This window comes from Phoca vitulina, unplaced genomic scaffold, assembly GCF_004348235.1.
Source record: "Phoca vitulina isolate PV1807 unplaced genomic scaffold, GSC_HSeal_1.0 scaffold84, whole genome shotgun sequence".
Taxonomy (NCBI): Eukaryota; Metazoa; Chordata; class Mammalia; order Carnivora; family Phocidae; genus Phoca; species Phoca vitulina.
In genome coordinates this window covers 5071640-5096025 of record NW_022589787.1, presented here as the reverse complement: position 1 = coordinate 5096025, position 24386 = coordinate 5071640, and the positions used below count along the sequence as shown (strand labels likewise).

The following is a 24386-nucleotide window of genomic DNA, read 5'->3' as shown; positions in this document are numbered from 1 at the left end:
TAAATCAGGTGGTGGGCCAGATTTGGCCTGTGGGCTAGGCTTTAGTTTGCTTACCCATGTGGTAACATGTTGTGTCTTGTGCTTCATGTGTTCCCTTGTCCCCCTTCCCCTGCCTCCCACTGCCCTGGGCTGGCATCTGCCAAATAAATCCATTGCTCAGGCTCTCCCTTTTAGGACAGAGTCTGTGTCTATATTTCTGTTTTCTGCATCCACTCTTGATTTGTTTTTGTTGTTTTCTATATATTTTTTTCATTTTTCTGTCACATCATCTTGCTTTATCCATTATTATTTTTGTTTGAGTTTCAGATACTATATTTGAAAAATTATTGTGATCATTTGAGGCTTTGGGTGACGATTTCCCCTCTGGAGAGGATCTGCCAATCACACAGCACTAGCAGTCCCAGGTCACTGCAGCGCAGTTGGGGGCTGAAATGATTCAAAATTGGGCTCCTTCCCTAAGAAGGCCATCTGCTTCTTCCTCACCACTACGTACTTCTGGTGTGTGTGGCCCTTTGAAGTTTCATTCAAAGCATGGTGTGTTTAACAGGCCTTCCCCCCATGAGGACCCTGGCTCAAGCCTGTCTCTCAGCATCTCTGCTCAGTTCTTGGTCTTAGCCCCGCTCACAGAATTGGCAGGTGCCTCTCAGGAAAGCAGCCTTAGGTTCTTTGGGCTGTACTCCTCTCTTGGGTCTCAGGCTTGTTATTCCTAACTGCCCGATGTCTTAAAACAGAGGTACTTTATGTTTCTGTCTCACTTCCCCAGTTCCTTAAGAAACCTTTTCTTAAAATTTTTTTGGAGTCGATATGTTGTCCTGTGTTTAACAGGTGCTTAGTAAGTATTTTTCTGCAAGGCTAGGAAAAAAAGCCAGATACCTTTACTTTAGTATCTGCAAGTATTTGAACAGATTACATAACAGGCGTGTTTTAAAGATAAGTAAAATAAACATTTTCTAACCTATAAGTTAATCAAAATGTCATTTAAGCATTCTGAATTAGTCATTTTATTTATTTTTTTAAGAGATTTTATTTTGAAGTAATTTCTATATCCAACATGGGGCTTGAACTCAACTATAACCCCAAGATCAAGTGTTGCACATTCTACTGACTGAGCCAGCTAGTCATCCCCTGAAGTAGTCATTTTAATAGATACTTTAAGGGTTGGCTTGCCCAATCCTCTTTAGTGTTCAAGTGTCAGTAGCATCAATGTGGGGGACTCAGTGGTTCTCCCAGGCCTCTTCCCTGCATGTGTGGGTGCATGTTGTGGTGTTGCTGAGAGGAGAACAAGCTTGGGAGTTAGGCCTTTTCCCAAATCCCACTTCTCATAGCCTCAGGGTTGTGTGATCCTGGTCAATAATTGAGTTTTAGTTTACTGTTCCTTAGAACTGAGCCTGTTAATACCCCTCTTACTGTCTGCTTTTCAGGGTGAAAATGACTTTACCTGCTATGTCATTTTAGAGGTATAAAGTAAGAGTGTGAGAACAAATTGGAAAAGGAACCTAAGACCAAGTAAACTAATTAGAAGCATCTGGATTCTGTCTAAAAACAGTTAAAATTTAAAACTTGTATCATCACCCATTGGGTACTTTTTAATGGAAGTTAGCTATTTATGAAGACAAGCTAATAGACAGTTGTACAGATACTCTTAAAATGACAGATTGGTAGTTTTTATTTCCTGTACAGGCTGTTCTTACAATGCTGTGATTATTTTTGATTTCCTGGCTTTCTCTTTGGGATTCTGTGCTTTCCTTCCATTGCCCTGGAATGTTTCCCTCTAGGCTTCCTCTTTGCCTTCCATAGCCTAGCTCTTTCATGTCCTCCTCCAGGGAAGCTTGCTTTGTTGCCTTAGTAATGTTCCTCTTTCCTCAAATCCTTTAAGATGCCCAGACCATTGTGCTTTAAATGGTGGTTACTTGGGTCCATGGTTCATTTACATCTTTGTGTCCTCAGTCGTCCAGATACCCAGTCTCCACCTTCCACACAGCTTCCGCCCTGCTTTTCTACCTCCTGACATGGTAGTAACAATTCTTGTTTCCACATAAACTGGGCTTCTTCCTTGGCTTATTCTTTAATTCATGTTTGTTTTCCTTTTTTATAGCTCTAAACACCAATGTTATTCAACCTGGACTGCATCCAGAAACACTGATGCAGTCACCTTGTGGGTAATCCCAATGTGCTGTCAGGGTTGAGGATGTTGTTACTCTCTTTGGGCGTTGGCATTTTCCTCCAGGTTGTGGTCTATATTTCATTTACTGATGACTCCCAGATTTGAATCTCTAGTCCTGACACTCTGTTAAGATCTGGATTTGTATTTGCACTGTGTATGTGTGTGTGTATGTATGTATGTACATATGTGGCTGTGCATATGAGTGTACGCATGTGTGTGTGGGGATAGGATCTCCATGCTCATGTTCATAGTTAGTGCAAATCTCAGTGGTTAATACCGAGCTAGTTCTCTTTCATCTGATTCTGTTCCCTACCTCCTTTTCACTTTTCACATCTGATCTCATTTGATCTGAAATGTCTTAAGTACTTTCCTCATCTTGGCTTAGGCTGTCACTGTTTTTTGGGGAGACTCTTGACAGAGGCTCCTGAATTATTTTCTGTTTCTAGTTTCTTCCTCTGTCTCCATCCATTGCACTGATACTGAGTTATGCCTTAAGTTATGATCATTTATTCCCTGGACCACCTAAAGATGGCATGTAACTGCTGGAGCACAGCACACATGGGACTGTTTAGTCTGGCTCCTATTTGCCTCCCATGCTTATGTGGTTGTGTGGGAGCTGGACTGAACCCTAGCAGTATTAGCCCTCCTCTTACCTGGATGAGCAAATGAGCCAAGCTTTTCCATTCCCTCATTAAAACGTAAGGGGTGCTGAATGTTTGTGGCTCGCTCTTTATTTTTCCCCCGCCGGTTGATACTTTTATCAAGAATCATGTTTTAGTTTTAAGTATGTTTATGGCAGTTATCTTGTTAGTGAGGTCAACAAATAAAATATGAGTGCTGAAAGAAAGCTGTTGCTTCTATGAAAACTAAGTTGGATGCTGAAATGGTTTTCTGTTGCTATGTTACAAGTTACTAGCTGTAAATTTAGCAGCTTAAAACGATTCATGTTTATTTTCTTTCCCAGTTTCTGTGGGTCAGGAGTCTGGCCAGTGCTTAGCTGGGTCCTCTGCTTTGGGTCTAACAGGCTGCATGCAGTCAGGGTGTTGGCCATGCTGTGCTCTCATCTGGGATCTCATTGGGGTGCTCTTTGGCAGAATTTAGTTCCTTGCAGTTGGGGAACTGAGTCATGGGCTCCTTGATGCTGTCCCTCTGCATAGGTGGCTCATGGCAGCTGCCCTCTCCGTGACTGTAGAGAATGTCTCTTCTGGATGGCCCCATACTCTGAAGGGCTTTCACCTGATTAAGTAGGGCCCGAGGATAATCTTCCTTATGATAACTAGAAATCAACAGTTGTGGGACATTAATTATATATGAGAAGTTCCTTCACCTTTGCCATAGATGGAAACAAAACCTGGTCACAGGTGTGATGTCCTATCTTATTCATGGGTCCTACCCACACTCAGAGGGCATTACACAGGATATGTGTGCAGCAGGGGATGAGGATTTGAAGACTGTCTTAGAGTTTTGCTTGCTACACATGCTTTGGATAAAAGTGAGATGCTAGGGCGCCTGGGTGGCTCAGTCGTTAAGCCTCTGCCTTCGGCTCAGGTCATGATCCCAGGATCCTGGGATCGAGTCCCACATCGGGCTCCCTGTTCGGCAGGAAGCCTGCTTCTCCCTCTCCCACTCCCCCTGCTTGTGTTCCTGCTCTCACTCTCTCTCTCTGTGTCAAATAAATAAATAAAATCTTAAAAAAAAAAAAAAGTGAGATGCTAAAAAATACTTGAACAGGTTAGGTAAAAGAGAACTATAAGGGATTAGGGAAAATGTCTTGAAAGTCTAGAAGAATTCTATACTGAGATTGCTCACAGAGTGCCCTTTAATTCTTGCTACATTTATTTATTTATTTATTTAAGATTTATTTATTTATTTGAGAGAGCGAGAATCAGAGAGAGAGAGAGTACATGAGAGGGGGGAGGGTTAGAGGGAGAAGCAGGCTCCTCGCCGAGCAGGGAGCCCGATGCGGGACTTGATCCAGGGACCCCAGGATCATGACCTGAGCCGAAGGCAGTAGCTTAACCAACTGAGCCACCAGGCGCCCTAATTCTTGCTACATTTAAAGAAATGGAGGGGCGCCTGGGTGGCTCAGTAGGTTAAATGTCTGCCTTCGGCTCAGGTCATGATTCTGGGGTCCTGGGATTGAGTGAAGCGTCAGGCTTCCTACTTAGCAGGGAGTCTGCTTCTCCCTCTCCCTCTCCCCCAGCTCATGCTCTCATGCTCTTTCTTTCTCTCTCAAATAAATAAATAAAATCTTTTTTAAAAAAAGTAAAGAAATGGAGACTGGAAATAGTGGATGCCTCATAAGGGTGGTGCCTGCTTGAATGATGACAAGTAACAAGTTAGTGGACTTGTAAATAAAGAAAAGGTGCTGGCCTTTCGTTAAAAGATGGCCAAACAGATGTGCCCATTTTAGTGTAAAGTGTTTTGTGTTTCTGATAAGAGGGCTTCTGTTGTCCCTGCAGTTTCAGAATGGATGCCTTCTCTGGGTATCTACTGTGCCCCTGCCCTCATTGGCTTCTTGCTCTGGGAAGCCTTTTTTGTCTCCTAAGTACTGACAAGTGAGAGCATTTTTGTTTTTTTTTCTTTGAATATCACTGTGGACTTGTGTTTTTATTTACTTTTGCAGTCCACTGTAGTTATGTATTTCGATGCTCAAAATTGTTTTAAATTTGGCCAGTAGAGTCCCCATAAGGCCTTACACAGCTTTTTTGGGGTACAAACACAAAATATTCCAGGCTCATTTTATTGGTCCTGACCCTGGAATCAGCCTTTTTTCTCCAAGAGCCCAGGTTTTGTTTATGGGAAGTGAGACTTAAAAATTGATGTCTGGGTGCTGGGAGTACTCATTGCTCTCAGAATGTCTGTCATTCATTCTAGCTCCTTCCCAAGCAGATGTATTCAAATAGAAATTTGTATTGAGATTTCCAATTCAATTTGTTCTTAAAAATATCCTTGCTATTTATCTCTTTTACACTTAAAACCTTTGTTGCTAGTAACACTAACATAACTGTTGTAAACATGTTTTAATTTATTAACATTGCTGTATCATACAATATATATGAGATAGTTTTAAGATTTTAATATCAATACTATGATTATCAGTAAGACCAATGAGTAAAGTTTAAGATATTTTTCCTTTAGAGTATATTTGACTAAAGATGTATAATTGAAAAGGCCCCTGAAATACTTTTCTTTGTGATAAACATAGGTTAATTTGCTTGTTACCAGTTGTAGATTTTTCTTTTTTATGATTTAATTTTAAGTTTTGAAGATGAAAATCATTTATATGTTTAGAAGTAAAAATATATAAAGTTTACTCAAAATCTTGCTTTCATTCATCTGTACTGCCATGTTCCCTTGTCACAGGTGTCTCTCCATAGGTAATCATTATTATTCGTTTTTGGTTTATCTTTCCAGAGCACATGTGCATGTCTTTTTTCTTGTATCTTATGCAGAAGTTAGCATTGTTTATATACTGTTATGCACTGTGCCTTTTTCACTTAACTGTATTTTTTGGGATGATTTTTATTAAATGTTGATGATTGAATAAATGAGAGGAAGTGGGTTTTTTTTAATCATAATCATTCTTTAAGAATTGCATTGTATGATCATTCTGTAAGTTTATGTTATTTATCATTACCAGCTTGCATTCACAAGAGATGGGCTCTGTGGCTTGTGGAATGAAATGGTTAAAGATGGAGAAATTGTATATACGGGGACAGAATTAAACCAGAATGGAGAGCTTCCTCCTAGAAAAGGTAAGGACTTCTTACTAGTAGTTTTCATTTTGTAAGGACCTTTATAAATCGTATTTTATAGAAATTTTGGAATGTGCAATAGGAATAGGAGTGTTTAAGCGTAACTCTTTGAAATTTTGTTTTCACTTTGGAGATTGTTGTCTGCATTGTAGTTAACATTATGAGCTACCTGGATTTCATTGCTCTTTGTGAATGAAGGTCTTTTCATTGCAAAGCTATCTTGCTGTGGTGTCCTTCCCAGTTGACATTTCTTCTTTTAAGTTTTATAATATATCTTGCCTTGGATAACTATAAATAGTGATTATTATAAGATTGAGTGAAACAATTATTCCTGAAATTTTTCCTATATCACTCTCCTGTGGCAACATATAAAACACTTTTTGGAAGCCTTTGGCCTGTGGACTGGACTTGGCCCCTTATTTTATTTAATCTTGTATTTTTCACAGGGAAATACCAGTAAATACTCTTGTTTAGGCCTGTTGTTATGAAAAGTCAACAAGACTTTCAGTGACAATTCAGTTGCTCTTGATTTTGGCCATGAATCAGAAACTGTTGAGCCTTTGAAAAGAAATGGATGCCTGTATCCACTCCAGACCTGTAGAATCTGAAAAGCCCCTCTTGAGATCTGTCGAAGTTTGTTGGTCCCGCTATTTGAAAGTCATCAAGGTGGATAAAAAATTACTTTAGAAAGTGGTTCTTTTTCTCCTTGTAGAATGGAGATAGTATCCATTTGAAAATACACTGGAAAACATTAGTATATTTTTTTGGTTATAACATCTAGTAGAGTTTCCTCTTTTTTCCCTGATATTTCATTGGTAAAATTTCCATACACCCAGAACAACTGAAATATCTACATAGTGAGCAGTTGCAGACCCACCCCCCAGATCCTACCACAAGTGTTTCTTTTCACTTGTTTATCTCAGGGCTTCCTGGATCTCTTCTGTCCATTGGTGCATCTTACCCAGCTCCCTCAGACATATCATTTACTTGATTGAGTTCAGTTTAGTTTTTTGTCTTTAAGTAATATGTATGCATAATGAAATGCATATATTTTAAGTTTACTGTTCCACAAGTTTTGATAAATGTAACCTGTATAACCTAAACTTCTCTCAACATTACATTTCACTCAGAAAGTTCCCTTGGGCCCCTTCCTGGCCCATCCCTGACCCCATTTTCCAGAGGCAACCACTGGTCTGATCTTTCTTTACTGTTGATTAGTTTTGCCTGTTCTAGAACTTCATGTAAATGGAATCATGTAGTAGTGTCCTCTTTCGTGTCTGGCCTTTTTCACTCGGTAATGTTTTAGTAGTTTCAGTGGTTCATTATGTATGTTTTAAAAAGTTTTCCATCACTTCTTCCCAGTTATCCAGTATTTGTTAATGAATTAAACAATGTTTCCCAAAATGTTTTTCATGAAACACTAGTTCTGAAAGATGCTCTGAGAAAAACTATTTAAATGGAAAAATTCAAAGTGTATTTCTTACTATATTTGATGAGTATTTTTTCTTCTTTTGAAAATCACATGTGGTTAGAAAGCAAAGCATAATTTTTTTTTTTTTTTTAAGATTTTTGTTTATTTACTTAGAGAGAGAGCACGAGACAGGGGAGGGTCAGAGGGAGAAGCAGACTCCCCACTGAGCAGGGAGCCTGATGCGGGACTCGATCCTGGGACTCCAGGATCATGACCTGAGCTGAAGGCAGTCGCTTAACCAACTGAGCCACCCAGGCACCTGCAAAGCATAATTTCTTTTTATGTAGGTCCCATCTGAATAGTTTTTTGGGGTCATTTTTTGGGCATTCAATAAGTTTCTATTTTTGGTGTGGCATGATGTGTGCTTTTTATTGTTAGAAAATACTTTTTTCATAGGTGGGTTTTTATATACCAAATTCCATTTAGAAGACTATGTACATTATATGTTGGTGGTATTGTAGTTAATTGTGAGGAAAGTACAGATGAGAGTAGAAGTTCCTTAGATACATAGTTTTCTTTGCTGTATTTTCAGAGATTACTTTCTTTGGGAAAGGATTGGTTTCTTTCTTCCACAAACAACCATCCTAGGATGGGTTTTTATTGTTGTTAAGCTCGATCCTTTAGTGGCTTATTTCTGGGAAATAGTGGCTTCTAATAATTTCTGCTTCCCCTGAGATAAGCTTTCTTATTTTCTTTTGTAATCGCATGTAGAGTTTACTGGCCCTGCTGATGAGGAAAGAAAGCTGCCTTTCTTTTTTAGTAGTACAGTAGTATGGTTTTGTGTTTATTTTTGGGGGCCTGCCGCACAAAAAAACAGGATTATAGTCATATACTTTTTCAAGTGAATGTTTCTATTAACACCCCATTTAGGGGCGCCTGGGTGGCTCAGTTGGTTAAGCATCTGCCTTCGGCTCAGGTCATGATCCCAGGGTCCTGGGATCGAGCCCTGCCATCGGGCTCCCTGCTCAGTGGGAAGCCTGCTTCTCGCTCTTTCCCCTGCTCGGGCTCTATCTCTTGCTATCTTTCTCTCTCTCTCAAATAAATAAAATCTTTTTTTAAAAAAAAACACCCCATTTAAGGTTGTTTGTATTTATTATTTTGAGGGAAGGTACAGGAGGGAATATAGTATATAAAAAAGGAAAGCCAAAGAAGGTACTAAAAGATATGCTAAGCTTATTTTTTATTTTTGCCTAGGGCTGACCTTGTATGAAGAATTTAAGCATGAGCTGTTTCATTTATTATAAACCTTTTCAGTCTATGCAGATAGTAGAAATAATATTACCCAGTACTTTGCTTAGCTGTTACATCTTTTCTTGAAAGTATTTTCTCATTATTTCCTTTAATCCTCAACTCTACCAAGAGACAGAAGCCACAGTTTGCACAAATAACAGGAGCAGAGCTGGAAATTGAAGCCAGGCCTCTTGAGAAAGTTTCGTTGCTATTTCTATTGTACTACAAATGTAATTTACTGACATCAGGATCAACGTTTTATAGTTCTGTGGAGCTTATGACTTCATATCGTATAAAAGTGTGGTAATTGTTTTGAAGTTTTTTATGTGTGTGGTGTCTAGTCTGTACTCTTTATGTGTTTTAATTTTAAGAGTTTAGAGATAAGTTTTTGATTTTTTTTTTTCTTTTTTTCTTTCTGGAACATGAATGTTTCCATTATATTCTGTGCTGATTGGCAGCTTTCCTGTTGGTTTTATAGCTTTTCTTTGGAGGTTGTAAAAAAGCATTAAATGTGGACTTTCTCCCACAATAAGTCATGATTATTTGGGCAAAAAAAGGCATCCATATACCAGGGTGTGTAACAGAGGACAAAGACCCTGTGATGTCACCCACATGCAGGGTGGGAGCATTTTAGGCATGGAGTGTTGGTAGAAGTTTGAACAATAGTTACAGAGACCTGGTCTGGGCTTGAGGGACAGTGGGGTTTGGGGTCATACAAGAGAAGTGGGCACTGGCCTCCAAGTGGAGAACTGTGGAAAGAAGAACTGGGAGTGGGTGTGCAGGGGTGACAGGGAGCAGTGAACAGTGAGCAGGGAGCAGGAAGCAGCAGAATGGGTTGTGCCAGACTGGAGTGAAATGTACTCTTTCACGTGCCCTATGGCATCTAAATCCTGGGAAGTATGTCTCTTCTTGCAGTGGACACATTCCCCAGGTGACATGTTTATACCCTGAAGTTTGAAAGCCACTGCACGGAGGGCCACGAATATTAGGAAAATTAATCAAGACTCTCTCCTGCAGTGGGAACTCAAAGAATTAAATCTTGAATCCCTAGCCCAAGGGTTCTCAACCTTTGTTGTTCATTAGAATCACCTGGAGGGCTTGGTTAGACACCCATGCTGTCGCCACCTCCAGAGTCTCTGATTCCTTAGAGTTGTGATGGGGCCTGGGAATTTGCATTTCTAACACATTTCCAAGTCCTGCTGATGAGGCTTCCTTTTCAAAGACTGTGTCATGTTGTTTATACAGGCACCGTCTATTGCATTGGGAGTTAGAGATGTAGAGGAAAGGAAAAAAGCCTCCTCATGAGGCTTTCCTTATTTTAGGAAATAAGACTATTAAAAAAACCCAACCATATTCCAAAGCAAATTAGATTTCCCTCATAATTTTATTCTGTCCTCCATAATTAATTCTTGTTGCTTTGGATCTTGAGTCCTTGATGGAAGGCTTAACCCACCTCTGGGAGTCTGCCTGGTGTGTATTGGAAGGGGTGATGTCAGCTTCTGCTGGAGTCTGTTCCCTGCAGGGTTGGTAGTGCTGCTGAGGCCCTGTGTTTGTTCTTGTTTGTTAAAGACCCATTTTTGGCCTTCAACTTTGGAAGGAAGCAGGTAAGACATAAAGCTCTGGTTAATTAATTATACTTAGCAACAGTATCAGAATGGACAGAACTAAAATTCTTGACAGGGTGGTCTTCATGGCTGTGTGTGAGGATTTGGTTATTGTCCACCTTGGGGGTTAGAACATAGCGAGGGCAGTGAGGCATGGTTGCGTCTCTAGGGCCTCTCACTGTCCTGGGAACTGTAGAGTGTATGTTTACATAACATTCTACTTGTATGAAATTAATCTAGGCACCTTACTTTTCTCTTTTTGATTTGCTAGCTCTTCCCATATTATGGGCCTAGAGCATAGGGAAACTTTAATGGTAGTGGTGAGCTAATAAAGAAATAAGGAACATCCTACCTAATTTTATGATCAGCCTTCCTCTTGCTTGTGAGCATTTCATCATGAGTTCCGTGATGTGGGAGCCCATGTTTGTTATTCTGGTGATCTGGAAAGTGCCAAAGACCATTTGGATGTAAAAACACCTTGATAATTTTTTAGTTCAAAATTTAGAGTCTGATCCTGGGAAGATGGTATCAAACAGCTTCCAGGGGAGGCTGACCTGGGCTTGAAAGAGGGTGGCTATACTGTGACTTTTCCAGGCTGGCATGGAAAAGTGGTTACAGAGAGGAAGCCCAGTCTGGTAGTAAAAGGCTCACAGTTTTGTTTATTGATCAACTTTGTGAATTCTGACACATTTTTGCAGGTTTTGTAAACCAAGGCAGATAAAGTTCACTTTCCCTGGAATCTTGTACATTTTACTGTATCTGCTCACTTGGCCCTTACCATCTTCTTTCATGTTCTGGTATAACTAGGTATTTTTCTTTGAGACAAAAATGCTATCTCTTTTCCTTGATAGAAACATTCATCATCTTGCATATATATTTATATTTCTCTGCCACATTCTTTCTGGTTTAATCTCAATCATCCATATTACTTACAACTTTTATCCAAATTAAGTAACTTCTAATTCAGATAGTGTTTTTTTCTGACATCAAATACATGTTTCCACACCAGTTCTGTAATTCTCTTACACCAACTGTGTGTCTAGCAATTCAGTTCAATTCTGACAATTATTAGAGTTAGCACAGGCCCTATGAATTAAGGTCTCAGTCCTATAAGACTGCCTTCACTTTAGATGCCAAATGGGATTTCCAGACTTCTCACACTTTTGCCTGGCTGACTACAAATTCAGGGGTTCTGCGACTCCCTTCAGGTTCAATAATTCTCTAGAACTAGTCACAGAATGCACTTTACTTATGTTTATTGGGCTATTATAAAGGATACAACTCAGGAACAGGCAAATGGAAAAGATGCATAGAGCAAGGAATAGGGGAAGGGGCTTAGAGCTTCTCTGCCCTCTCTTGGTCCCCCTACTCCCTCAGCACATCTGAGTGTCCACCAACCTGGAAACTCCCCAGTCTTATAGTTTAAGAGTTTCTATAATTTAATCTCCAGCCTGCCTCCCCTCTTGGAGGTCAGGAGGTAGGGCTGACAGCTCTTACTGTCTAATCACTGGTCCTTTTGGGTGACCAGCCCACACTGAGGTTATCTTGTGGCCCTACCCCGAGCCAGCTCATTAGTATAAACTCTGGTGTGGTGGAAAGGGGTTTGTTAAGAATAACAAAAGACATGCCTATCCTCGGTAAATTCCAAGGGTTTTAGGAGCTCTGAGACCAAATATATATTTTTATTATACCACAGATAAAAAAAGTGGGAAGTAGGTGTTAGAGCATTTTAGCAGAGCTCTGGAGTCCGCCTTATAAGACCCCCCCCCAATTTTGCATATCTAATGAGCAAAAAGAACATGCTCATTAAGAGTTGCAGAGTTGGGGGTGCTTGGGTGACTCAGTCGGTTAAGTGGCTGTCTCTTGATTTTGGCTCAGGTCATGATCTCAGGGTCCTGGGATCGAACCCCGCATCAGGCTCAGTGCCAGGCCGGGAGTCTGCTTGAGGATTCTGTCTCCCTCTCCCCCTTTTCCTGCTCGTGTGCTCTCTTTCACTCTTTCAAATAAATAAATAAATCTTTAAAAAAAAAAAGTTGCAAAGTTGTTTTTGCATCCTGCCATTGTAGTAGCAATCTGAGAGAAAAATATGTGTGCTTGTATTTATTAACCTGTGCCTGGTGGTGGATGACCTAGAATTCTTTCTTGGCATTTGTTCAGGGGTTCACAGATTAGCTATTGATTAAATCAATTTAATATTGGGACAAGTGTCTTTAAGTTAATGAAAGACTTGAATATTGTGTTTAAGCTAATACACTACAGAACAACATAATTTTTGTTGATATAAAAAAGTTTGTCAGAATTTTACATTAATTCAATTAGAGTGAGTCTATAATCTTACATTTTCACAATCTTAAAAATGTGGAAGTCATGTCAGGTTACCTGATGAGTAAAACTTGCATAGGAGATTTAGAAAAAGTCAGATTAACTAGACCCTCCTTAAGAAAACAAACCCAAGGTTTAGGAAACTTATATGCTCTGTTGTATGCCACTGTGGTAGCACATGAGGGGATGGAATTAGAGCGGTTTTTGGGCAGAATTGTTCAGTCAGTCTGATTTCTGCAGGGGTTCACCTTGATGATGTGAATTTGAATTCTATGTGTAAAGGTGCTTCTAATTTAGCAGTTTCTAAGAGATTTTTTTCTTTTCCTCAGCTTTATTGAAATATAATTGATAAATTGTGTAAGTTTAAGGTGTACAGTGTTATGATTTGAATGCCCACATACATCGTGAAAGGATTACCCCAATAAAGGTTGCTTAACACCTCAATCACATAATTACTGTATTTTTGTGTGGTGAGGACATTTAAGCTTTATTCTCTTGGCAACTTTCAAGTATACAAAACTTTTTTGTTAACCATTGTCACTATGGTATACATTAGATCCCCAGAACTGATTCCTATTGTAACTGCAAGTTTGTACCCTTTGACTAACAACATCTCCTCATTTACCCCATTCCTGCAGCCCCTGGCCACCACCAATCTATTCCCTATGAGTTCGGATTTTCTAGATTCTACATATAAGTGGATCATACAGTGCTTGTCTTTCTCTGACTTATTTCACTTAGCATAATGTTCTAATCATCCACTGTTGTAAATGGCAGGATTTCCTTTTTTATGGCTGAGATAATATTCCATTGTGTGTGTGTGTGCGCGCACGCATTTGTGTGCGCGCGCACACACACACACATGCACACACACACACCACATCTTTATCCATTCATCTGTTGACACACTCTTAGGTTGTTTCCATTTCTTGGCTATTGTGAATAATGCTGCAATGAAATATGGGGGTAGAGATATCTGTTTAAATTAGTTCATGTCCTTCAGATATACACCCAGGAGTGGGATTGCTGGATCATATGGTAGTTCTGTTTTTAGTTTTTTTGAGGAACTTCGATGCTGTTTTCCACAGTGGCTGTACCAATTTACATTCCCACCAACGGTGCACAATGTTTTCATTTCTGAGAGATATATATTTTTTTTCCTCCTTAAAATGCTGGCTACTATTTAAAGTATCAGAAGTTTCTTTCTTTGTTTTCTGGGGATTCTTGATTTCCATTTTATTAGATTATATAAGCCTTTATTATTTCTTTTAAATGAATCAGAATAGGAGTACCACTAGATTTAAAAAACACTTCATGGTTAATAATTACTTGCAGAGGTAAGAAAATATACATACACAGTGAAGGGTACTTATAGTGGTATTTGATATCAACGGTCTGTTTGGCTATATAGGGTTTTCCATTGAATGAATCTGAAATATTTTTAATTGTCCAAAGTTCCACCATAGTCTCATCCACCCCATACAAATCTGGTCAGCTTATTGGTGTCTGGCCTTGCAGTTGGCTGTGAGGTGGTGAGGTACACAGACCCTGGGGCCTGCAGTGGGGTGATGCTGCCCTTACCAGCCGAGGGCTCTGGGTGAGATATATGCTCTGTGCACTATCTGGGTGGTAAGAAATACATTTCAACAAGCTTAAGATGCCTCAACAGTAAGATGTGCTATTATTTATCACCAGGAGAGAATTCACTGCCTATGAATCTGATGTATCCCATTTGGCATGCTGACTTTTGGGAAAGGTGCATCTCAGGATTAGTGAAACACACACCTACTTCATGGGGTTGAAGTTGATTATTGAGTTGATTTATGGTGTGCATAGAACAGTACCTGGCTCCCAGTCGGTGCTACTTAATAGTTTGTGATTCTCATAGTGGTGTTTAAGTGCAGGCAGAAGTGTCAGTGTCCTGTCTGTTCATCAGTTCTCTTGTCCCTGTGAGTCCCCTGTGCTGAGTCTAGGGTGAATGATGTCCATATTCCCGTGTTAAATAAGTCAACTTGTGAAGGGACATGTCTGCCTGAGAGACTGAAACTCCTGTTTTTGATTAGAGGAGGTGCAGCAAGAATGAATTCAAATCTTTTATATCACATATTTATTTCTAAGTTCAGTGTTAGATTTTTATCTTATTAAAAATATTGACACTGATGCCCAGATTATAGCATTCAAAAGCTTAGACAGAATTTTCAGTAAAGAGTGAGTTCCTTCCCAATCTTGTTCTCCAGACACCTGAGCTTTTTTTTCCCTTCTTAGCAATATTATTACTAGTTTTAGAATATTTCCAGAGATGATATATGGACATATAAGTACATATATGAAACATACACTTCATTTTAAGTAAAAATTAAAGTCTTCCAGGATATGAGGTATACCAGAATTTAGGAGAAATGTACAAAAATGTATCATAGAGTTTAACCCTCAGTCTCTGTCTTGACTTTAGTTTATCTTTCTTTGAAGTCAGTAGATTTACTCCTCCTGAGTCCATCTGCATTGAGTCAAGGAGAGATGAGTGAGTGGGTGAGAAGCACAATCCAGACTGCAGTGGCCTCGTGGACTGTGGGTGGGCTGCCTGGGGCCATGGATCATCCTGGGCAGTGCTGTGTAATTGTACCTTCTTCTTTGTTCCCCATGTCAGCCATTCAGATCCTTCTCCACACCGCAGTCTTTGGAACTTCTTTGAAAAGCACTCTCCTTCTGGGAGATGCGGTGAATTGTGCAGCATGTGGGTCATTCATTCATTTGCTCATTGATTCACAGCCTCATCCAACTTGTCGGGGTCCTCCTCTGTCAGTGAGGGTGATTGTAGGTGCTAGGATGTGGTGGTGAATGAGTCAGGTATGGCCCTTGCTTTCCTTTCCTGGAGCTTACATTCTAAGTGGGACAACCAATAAAACAGTGTCAGCAGAAAGAAAAGAGATATGAAGAAAACAGAACAGGGAGATTCAAGAAGCTTCCAGGAAAGGTCCCTTAGATCACATACCAAGGCCCTGTGTCTTGTTCACATCCCCTCACCCTGCTGTGCCTTGACATTGATGTCTCACCCTGCCTGTAACAACTTTGTAATGGCCATAACCTGTGAGGACAGGCTTTGTTTTTTTCACCATGGTAGCCCCAGCACCAAGCAGAGTACTGGCACCCAGGAGGGATCCAATAAGTAATTTGTGTTGTGAGTTAGTGTGTACTCTCAGCTTCAGGCCAACTAGGGGCGTACCAGTTCCCTGGAGGAGGATGGGATGCTGAGGATAAGTGCCCTTTTATGTGTCATTCAGGTGGATACTTTAAGCCTTTTTTACTCTTTTATCCATCCTACTGAGTATTCTTCCTTAATTTTATTTCTCTGTCTTTAAAAATCCCATTATTGATTTGATGGATCACTTTTTCTCTTTCACTTGAGAATTAAGTTTTCCTGTCAATTGAACACACGCATCTTTGTATTTAATCTGCTGCTAAAACCTTTAAATTGTTTGTTACTGTATTACGTTACATGTATTACGTTACATGTATTACGTTACTAATAATGAGATAGACATAATAAATATTGTACTGTATCTTTATAATGCAATAGAGTATCAAGGGAAATTTGAATGGCCACTTCTGTGTTTGTGTTCTGTTAGAAAGTTTTCATAGCTAAAATCTCTTAAAATTGTACTTCTTTATAAAAAGAAAAAAATTTCAGTGTCATACAAAAACATATACAATATCTCTTTTTTAACTAGTATTTGATTAATTGGGACTCTTAGTGCGATAGTTATGTATCAGCTTCGCTGGGCCATGGTGCCCAGATATTTGGTCAAATATTATTCTGGATATTTCTGTGAAGGTGTGTTTTAGATGAGATTCACATTTAAATCCATGGACTTGGAGTAAAGCAGATTACTCTCCATAATGTGGGTGGGCTTTATCCAGTCAGTTGAAGAGCCTGAATAGAAAAAAGACTGACCTCCTCCAACAAGAAGGAATTCTGCCTCCAGATTGCCTTTGGATTCAAACTGTAACATAACTGTTGCCTGGGTCATGAGCCTGCCAGTCTGCCTTGCGGATTTTGGACTTGGACTTTTATAATTGTTTGAGCCAATTCCTTAAAATAAATGCCTTCTCTCTCCATCTCTCCCTTTCTCTCTCTCTCCTTACACATTCTTTTGGTTCTCTTTCTGTGGAGAACACTGACTAATATGCTTAGTTACCCATAGTTTTCTCCTACAATCCAGTTTTGAGAAGCAAATAATAGTGAACAAGCTTTCTTAAAGATAGTGATTAAGGTAAAAACAAAACATAAGTGAACCTTCTTGAACATTGAAATGCTGGTGTTCCTGATTGTGGCCCAGGGTTGTTAGAGGTATGCCTCTTCTGCCTGCCCTGGGGGAGCCACACAGAAGAGGTGTCTCCTACCTCTAGGCTGCTGCTGCCCCTGGGCCCCAAGCCTTCGCCCCTTGGCACTCCTTCTGTAGGTCCTAGACACAGTGATTTGAATGGAAATCACTTTGGATGGTTTGTAAAAACCTCCTCACTGTAACTGGACAGGAATGTCTTAAAGTCCTGAGGTCATCTAGTCCTACTTCCATTTTCAGGGACCAGGTGGCAGAGCTCTCTCCCATCAGTGGCCCCTCAGGGTATATTGCTCAGTTGGTTGGGGTGCCTGGGTGGCTCAGTTGGTTCTTAGGAAGGTCAACTTCCCCACTTTCCCCTTCTCCCCAGCTTTCCGTGATTTGTTTGGGCAGTTTGTGTTCTGTTTATTCTCTCTCTGTAAACTTTGAACCCTGCATCCATAAAAAGGAGAGCAAATACTGAAACTAATTGATGTTGTCTCTGAACTGGTCATGCTAATTCTTCTTCTTACTTTAATTATTTTTCATGATTATTCTCTGTTGTTTTCTTAACCTCCAGTGATGTCATCCTGCCTTTGCTGTTGTAAATGTTCTCATTTATGCTCCTGAGAATAAAATGTTATGTGCGCTTAATGATGCTTCCTATCAGTTTCCTGGTGACTGTCAAACAAAGCTTTTCAACCTGGACAAGAGATTACATGACCAGTATATCAACTTTAAAATGAGAATTTTTATTCTTATTTGTAAAATTTGTAGAATGGTGTAGAGCAGGGGTTGGCAAAGTTTCTGTAAAGGGTCAGGTAGCAAATATTTTAAGCCTTGTGGACCATAACTATGTGGTAACATGGGACCCTACAGTTATGCCACAAGCATCCATAGATAAAACTAAGCAAATGGATGTGGCAGTGTGCCAATAAAACTTTATTAACAGACACTAAAATGTGAAGTTCATATAATGTTCATAGTACAAACTATTATTATTCTTTTGATTATTTTTCAATCATTTAAAAACATAAAATCTTTGCTTTTGGGTCAAACACAAACCAGCCTTGAGTTGGAGTTGGCCCCTGGCTCTATTCCCCCGGTAGAATAGGGCCTAGCAGTTAGAGCCAGCAATGTGTTCTACCCCAGCTCTGTTTCTCTGGCTAGGACCTTCTCTGTGAAGCACAGTTTCTACATCTGTGAACGAGAGGCAGCAAAGCCTGCTTCCTTGAAAGGTTGTTTGTAAAGATTAAAAAGTATAATGTTGTTTGGCTAAGTACTCTTATGTAGTCTTATCTAGTTCACATCAGCTTATTTTCATTTTCCATTAGCTGCTCCCCCCTTAATGTCCTACTTTGGGATATGATTTTTGAATTAAATATATCTTGTTTTAATTTAATGTAATTTTTTATTTGAGAGAGAGAGAGTGCGGGTGCATGAGCAGGGGGGAGGAGCAGAGGCAGAGGAAGAAACAGACTCCCCGCTGAGCAGGGAGCCCGATGCAGGAAGTGATCCCAGGACCCTGGGATTGTGACCTGAGCCGAAGGCAGACGCTTAATTGACTAAGCCGCCCAGGTGCCCATATATCTTGTTTCTTAAGATTCTACTTTGTTGTCACACTTTCTATGTTATGAGGTTAAAATAAGGGGCTAAATAAATCAGACTTACTTAAATTTGTGTTTAGTTTCTCTGGTCAAGGTAGACAATTATCTACTGCAGATGCAAACTCGTTCTCCCCTCACTCTTGATATATTTCCTCATGTCTTACTGGCCCAAGGCCATATCCTGCTCCAGCTTTCAGGACCTAGCTCTTTGCCTGAAAATGCTGCTTCCAGTCTCTCTTCCAGCTGTCCTCCCTGCTCCTTGATACTTGACTCAGGACCCTTGCCAAACCCAGATTTGTACTGATTAGTTATGTATGTGATATGTCTTTTCCAGAGGTTCTTTAGGGCTATAGAAGGTATTTTTTTTCTTTTGTATAAAAGTGTTTACCATGGTGCTTTGGTGTGCTGTGTGGTAAATAACATGTTTATTGAACTTAATTGAAATTTTACTGTAATTTTAGGGAAAACCATTTAAAGAGCTTTTATTTTTTAAAATTAATATGGTACAATTTATTCCTTTTAGGTGTTCAGTTCAATGAATTTTAACACATATATAGATTCAGGTAACCATCACTGTGATCATGATTCAGAACAGTTTCATCATCCTTAGAAAACACTCTTCTATTGCTCCTTGTGTCACATATTCCCCCAACACCTGATCCTTGGCAGCCACTCATCTGTTGTCCATCACTGTGGTTTTGCCATTTTGAGAACTGTCATATAAATGGAATGATACATATATAACATTTTATTTTTTTATTTTTAATTTTTTTCAAATTTTATTTTTTTTAATTTAAATTCAACTAAGTAACATATAGTTTATTTTTAGTTTCAGAAGTAGAGTTTAGTGAGGATCAGTCTTATATCATACCTAGTGGTCATTACATCCCGGGCCCTCCTTATTGTTCCTCACTCGGTTACCGATAACATTTCCCTCTCTCCTCCCGTCCAGCAACCCTCAGTTTGTTTCCTATAGTTAAGAGTCTCTTTTGGTTGGGGTGCCTGGGTGGCTCAGTTGGTTAAGTGTCTGCCTTTGGCTCAGGTCATGATCCCAAGGTCCTGGGGTCGAGCCCCGCATCGGGCTTCCTGCTCAGTGGAGAACCTGTTTCTCCCTCTTCCTCTGCAGCTCCCCCTGCTTGTACTCGCTCGCTCTCGCTCTGGCTCTATCTCAAATAAATAAATAAAATCTTAAAAAAAAAATATTAAAAAAAAAAGTCTCTTATGGTTTTCCCCCCTCTCTGATTTTGTCTTGTTTTATTTTTCCCTCCCTTCCCCTATGATGCTCTGTTTTGTTTCTTAAATTCCACATATGAATGAAATCATATGATAATTGTCTTTCTCTGATTGACTTATTTGCTTAGCATAATACCCTCTAGTTCCATCCACATCATTGCGAAGTGGCAAGATTCCTTTTTTTTTTTTCATGGCTGAGTAATATTCCATTGCATATATATACCATATCTTTTTATCCATTCATCTATTGATGGACATCTTGGCTCTTTCCATAGTTTGGCTATTGTGGACATTGCTGCTATGAACATTGGGGTGCAGGGGCCCCTTCGGATCACTGCATTTGTATCTTTGGGTAAATATCTAGTATTGCAATTGCTGGGTCCTAGGGTAGCTCCATTTTTAACTTTTTGAGGAATCTCCATACTGTTTTTCAGAGTGGCTTTACCAGCTTCCATTCCCACCATTGTAAGAGGGTTCCCCTTTCTCCGCATCCTCCCCAACATTTGTTGTTTCCTGAGTTGTTAATTTTAGCCATTTTGACTGGTGTGAGGTGGTATCTCATTGAGGTTTTGATTTGGATTTCCCTGATGCTGAGTGATGATCATTTTTTTTGTGTATCTGTTGGCCATTTGTATGTCTTCTTTAGAGAAATGTCTGTTCATGTCTTCTGCCCATTTCTTGATTGGATTATTTGTTCTTTGGGTGTTGAGTTTGATAAGTTCTTTATAGATCTTGGATACTAGCCCTTTATCTGATATTTGCAAATATCTTCTCCCATTCTGTCGATGTCTTTTGGTTTTGTCGACTGTTTTCTTTGCTGTGCAGAAGTTTTTTTTATCTTGATTAAGTCCCAATAGTTCATTTTTGCCTTTATTTCCCTTGCCATTGAAGACATGTCTAGCAAGAAGTTGCTGTGGCTGAGGTCACAGAGGTTGTTGCCTGTGCTCTCCTCTAGGATTTTGAAGGATTCCTGTCTTACATTTAGGTCTTTGATCCATTTTGAGTCTATTTTTGTGAATGGTGAAAGGAAATGGTCCACTTTCATTCTTCACTTGTGGCTGTTCTATTTTCCCAACACCATTTGTTGAAGAGACTGTCTTTTTTCCATTGGATATTCTTTCCTGCTTTGTCAGGGAGATTAGTTGACCATAGAGTTGAGGGTCCATTTCTGGGTTTTCTATTCTGTTCTATGTGTCTGTTTTTGTGCCAGTACCATACTGTCTTGATGATGACAGTTGTGTAATAGAGCTTGAAGTCCAGAATTGTGATGCCACCAGCTTTGGTTTTCTTTTTAAACTTTCTTTTGGCTATTTGGGGTCTTTTCTGGTAACATACAGATTTTAGGATTCCTTGTTCCAGTTCTGAAAAATGTTGATGGTATTTTGATAGGAATTGCATTGAGTGTGTAGATTGCTTTAGGTAGCATATATATTTTAACCATATTTGTTCTTCCAATCCATGAGCATGAAATGTTTTTCCATTTCTTTGTGTCTTCCTTAATTTCTTTCATGAGTGTTCTATAGTTTTCAGAGTGCAGATCCTTTACCTCTTTGGTTAGGTTTATTTTTGGTGCAATTATAAATGGGATCGATTCCTTAATTTCTCTCTTCTGTCTCATTGTTAGTGTATAGAAATGCAACTGATTTGTGTGCATTGATATTATATCCTGCCACTTTGCTGAATTCCTGTATGGGATCTAAGAATTTTTGGTTGGAGTCTTTTGTGTTTTCCACATAGAGTATCATGTCACCTGTGAAGAGTGAGAGTTTGACTTCTTCTTTGCCAGTTTGAATACCTTTTATTTCTTTTTGTTGTCTGGTTGCTGTTGCTAGGACTTCTAGTACTATGTTGAACAATAGTGGTGAGAGTGGGCATCCTTGTCATGTTCCTGATCTTAGGAGAAAGGCTCTCAGCTTTTCCCCATTGAGGATGATATTTGCTGTGGGTTTTTCATAGATGGATTTTATGAACTTGAGGAATGTTCCCTCTATCCCTATACTCTGAAGCGTTTTAATCAGTAAAGGATGTTGTATTTTGTCAAATGCTTTTTCTGCATCAATTGAGAGGACCATATGGTTCTTCTCTCTCCTCTTAATGTGTTCTTTCACATTATTGATTTGCAAATGTTGAACCACCCTTGCATCCCGGGGATAAATCCTACTTGGTCATGGTGGATGATCCTTTTAATGTATTGTTGGATCCTATTAGCTAGGATTTTGTTGAGGATTTTGGAATCCATATTCATCAGGGATATTGGTCTGTAATTCTCCTTTTTGATGGGGTCTTTTCCTGGTTTGGGGATCAAGGTAATGCTGGCCTCATAGAATGAGTCTGCAAGCTTTCCTTCTGTTTCTATTTTTTGAAACAGCTTCAGGAGAATAGGTATTTCTTCTCTGAATGTTTGGTAGCATTCCCCAGAGAATCCATCAGGCCCTGGACTCTTGTTTTTTGGGAGGTTTTTGAACACTGCTTCCATTTCGTTACTGGTTATTGGTCTATTCTCCTGTTTCAGTCTTGGGAGTTTCCAGGTTTCCAGGTTTCCAGGAATGCATCCATTTCTTCCAGGTTGCTTAATTTATTGGCTTATAGTTGCTGATAATATTTTCTAATAATTGTTTCTATTTCCTTGGTGTTAGTCATGATCTCTCCCCTTTCATTCATAATTTTATTAATTTGGGTCCTTTCTCTTTTCTTTTGGCTAAGTCTGGCCAGTGGTTTTTCGATCTTACTAATTTTTTCAGAGAACCAGCTTCTAGTTTCATTGATCTGATCTACTGTGTTTCTGGTTTCTAATTCATTGATCTCTGCTCTAATTTTAATCATTTCTCTTCTAATATGTGGCTTAGGCATCGTTTATTGGTTTTCCTCTAGTTCTTTAAGGTGTAAAGTTAGTTGGTGAATTCGGGATTTTTCTGTTTTTTTGAGTGAGGCTTGGATGGCTATGTATTTCCCTCTTAGGACCACCTTTGCAGTATCCCACAGGTTTTGGACCGATATGTTTTTGTTCTCATTGGTTTCCATGAATTGTTTAAGTTCTTTGATTTCTTGGTTGACCCAAACATTCTTGAGCAGAGTGGTCTTTAGCTTCCAAGTGTTTGAATTTCTTCCAATTTTTTTCCTGTGATTGAGTTCCAGTTTTAAAGCATTATGGTCTGAGGGGCGCCTGGGGGGCTCAGTCGTTAAGTGTCTGCCTTCGGCTCAGGTCATGACCTCAGGGTCCTGGGATCGAGCCCTGCATCCGGCTCCCTGCTCAACAGGAAGCCTGCTTCTCCCTCTCCCACTCCTCCTGCTTGTGTTCCCTCTCTTGCTGTGTCTTTCTCTGTCAAATAAATAATAAAATCTTTAAGAAAAAATAAAACATTATGGTCTGAGAACATGCATGGAATAATCTCAATCTTTTGGTATCGATTGAGACCTGATATGTGACCAGTATGTGGTCTATTCTGGAGAAAGTTCTGTGTGCGCTCAAGAAGAATGAGTATTCTGTTGTTTTGGGGTTGAATGTTCTGTATATATCTGTGAGGTCCATCTGGTTCATTGTGTCATTCAAAGCTCTTGTTTCTTTGTTGATTTTCTCTTAGATGATCTGTCTGTTGCTGGGAGTGGAGTTATTGATGTCTTCTACAATTAACGTATTATCAGTATGACTCTTTATTTTGGTTAACAGTTGGCTTATGTAGATGGCTGCTCCCATGTTGGGGGTGTTGATATTTACAATTGTTAAATCTTCTTGTTGGATAGACCATTTAAGAATGATATAGTGTCCTTCTGTGTCTCTAACTACAGTCTTTAGTTTAAAATCTAATTTGTCTGATATAAGAATTGTTACCCCAGCTCTTTTGAAGTCCGTTGGCATGGAAGATGGATCTCCATCCCTTCACTTTCAGTCTGGATGTATCTTTAGGTTCAAAATGAATATCTTGTAGAAAGCATATGTATGGGTCCTATCTTTTTATCCAATCTGCTACCCTGTGCCTTTTTACGGGAGCATTTAGGCCATTCACGTTGAGAGTGATTATTGAAAGATATGAATTTATTGTCATCATGTTGCCTGTGAAGACCTTGTTTCTATAGATTCTCTCTGTAAATTTCTGTTCTATATCACTCTTAAGGTGTTTCTCCTTCTATAGAACCCACCCTTAATATTTCTTGCAGGGCCTTCTTAGTGTTCACATATTCTTTCAGTTTCTGCAGGTCTTGGAAGCTCTGTATCTCTCCATCCATTCTAAATGACAGGTTACCGGATAAAGTATTCTTGGCTGCATGTTCTTCTCATTTAGTACCCTGAATATGTCTTGCCAGGCCTTTCTGGCTTTCCAGGTCTCTGTGGATAGGTCTGACGTTATTCTGATGTTCCTCCCTCTGTACGTAAGGAATCTCTTTCTCATAACTGCCCTTAAGATGGTTTCCTTGGTTCTAAGATTTGCGAGTTTTACTATTACATGCTGGGGCATTGGTCTGTCTTCCTTGATCTTGGGAGGCGTCCTCTTTGCCTTTAGGACACGAATGTTTGTTTCATTCCCCAGATTAGGGAAGTTCTCAGCTATGATTTGCTTAAGTATATCTTCTAGTCCTTTCTCTCTCTCCACCCCCTCAGGGGTCCCGGTAATTCTGACATTGGAATGCTTTTTTGCGTCACTTATTTCTCTAATTCTGTTTTCATGGATTATAAGCTGTTTTT

General features: G+C 39.5%; 1 protein-coding gene across 5 annotated transcripts in view; it reads left to right on the top strand.

The window, feature by feature from the left end:
• The window catches only part of LOC116626202 (E3 ubiquitin-protein ligase HERC2), a 219770-nt gene that overhangs the window by 6636 nt on the left and 188748 nt on the right, over positions 1-24386 (top strand). For all 5 annotated transcript variants that reach the window (XM_032395408.1, XM_032395407.1, XM_032395406.1 and 2 more), the window contains exon 3: positions 5808-5922. In XM_032395408.1, coding sequence (XP_032251299.1) covers positions 5808-5922 — 115 coding nt within the window. The remainder of the gene's footprint in view (positions 1-5807; positions 5923-24386) is intronic.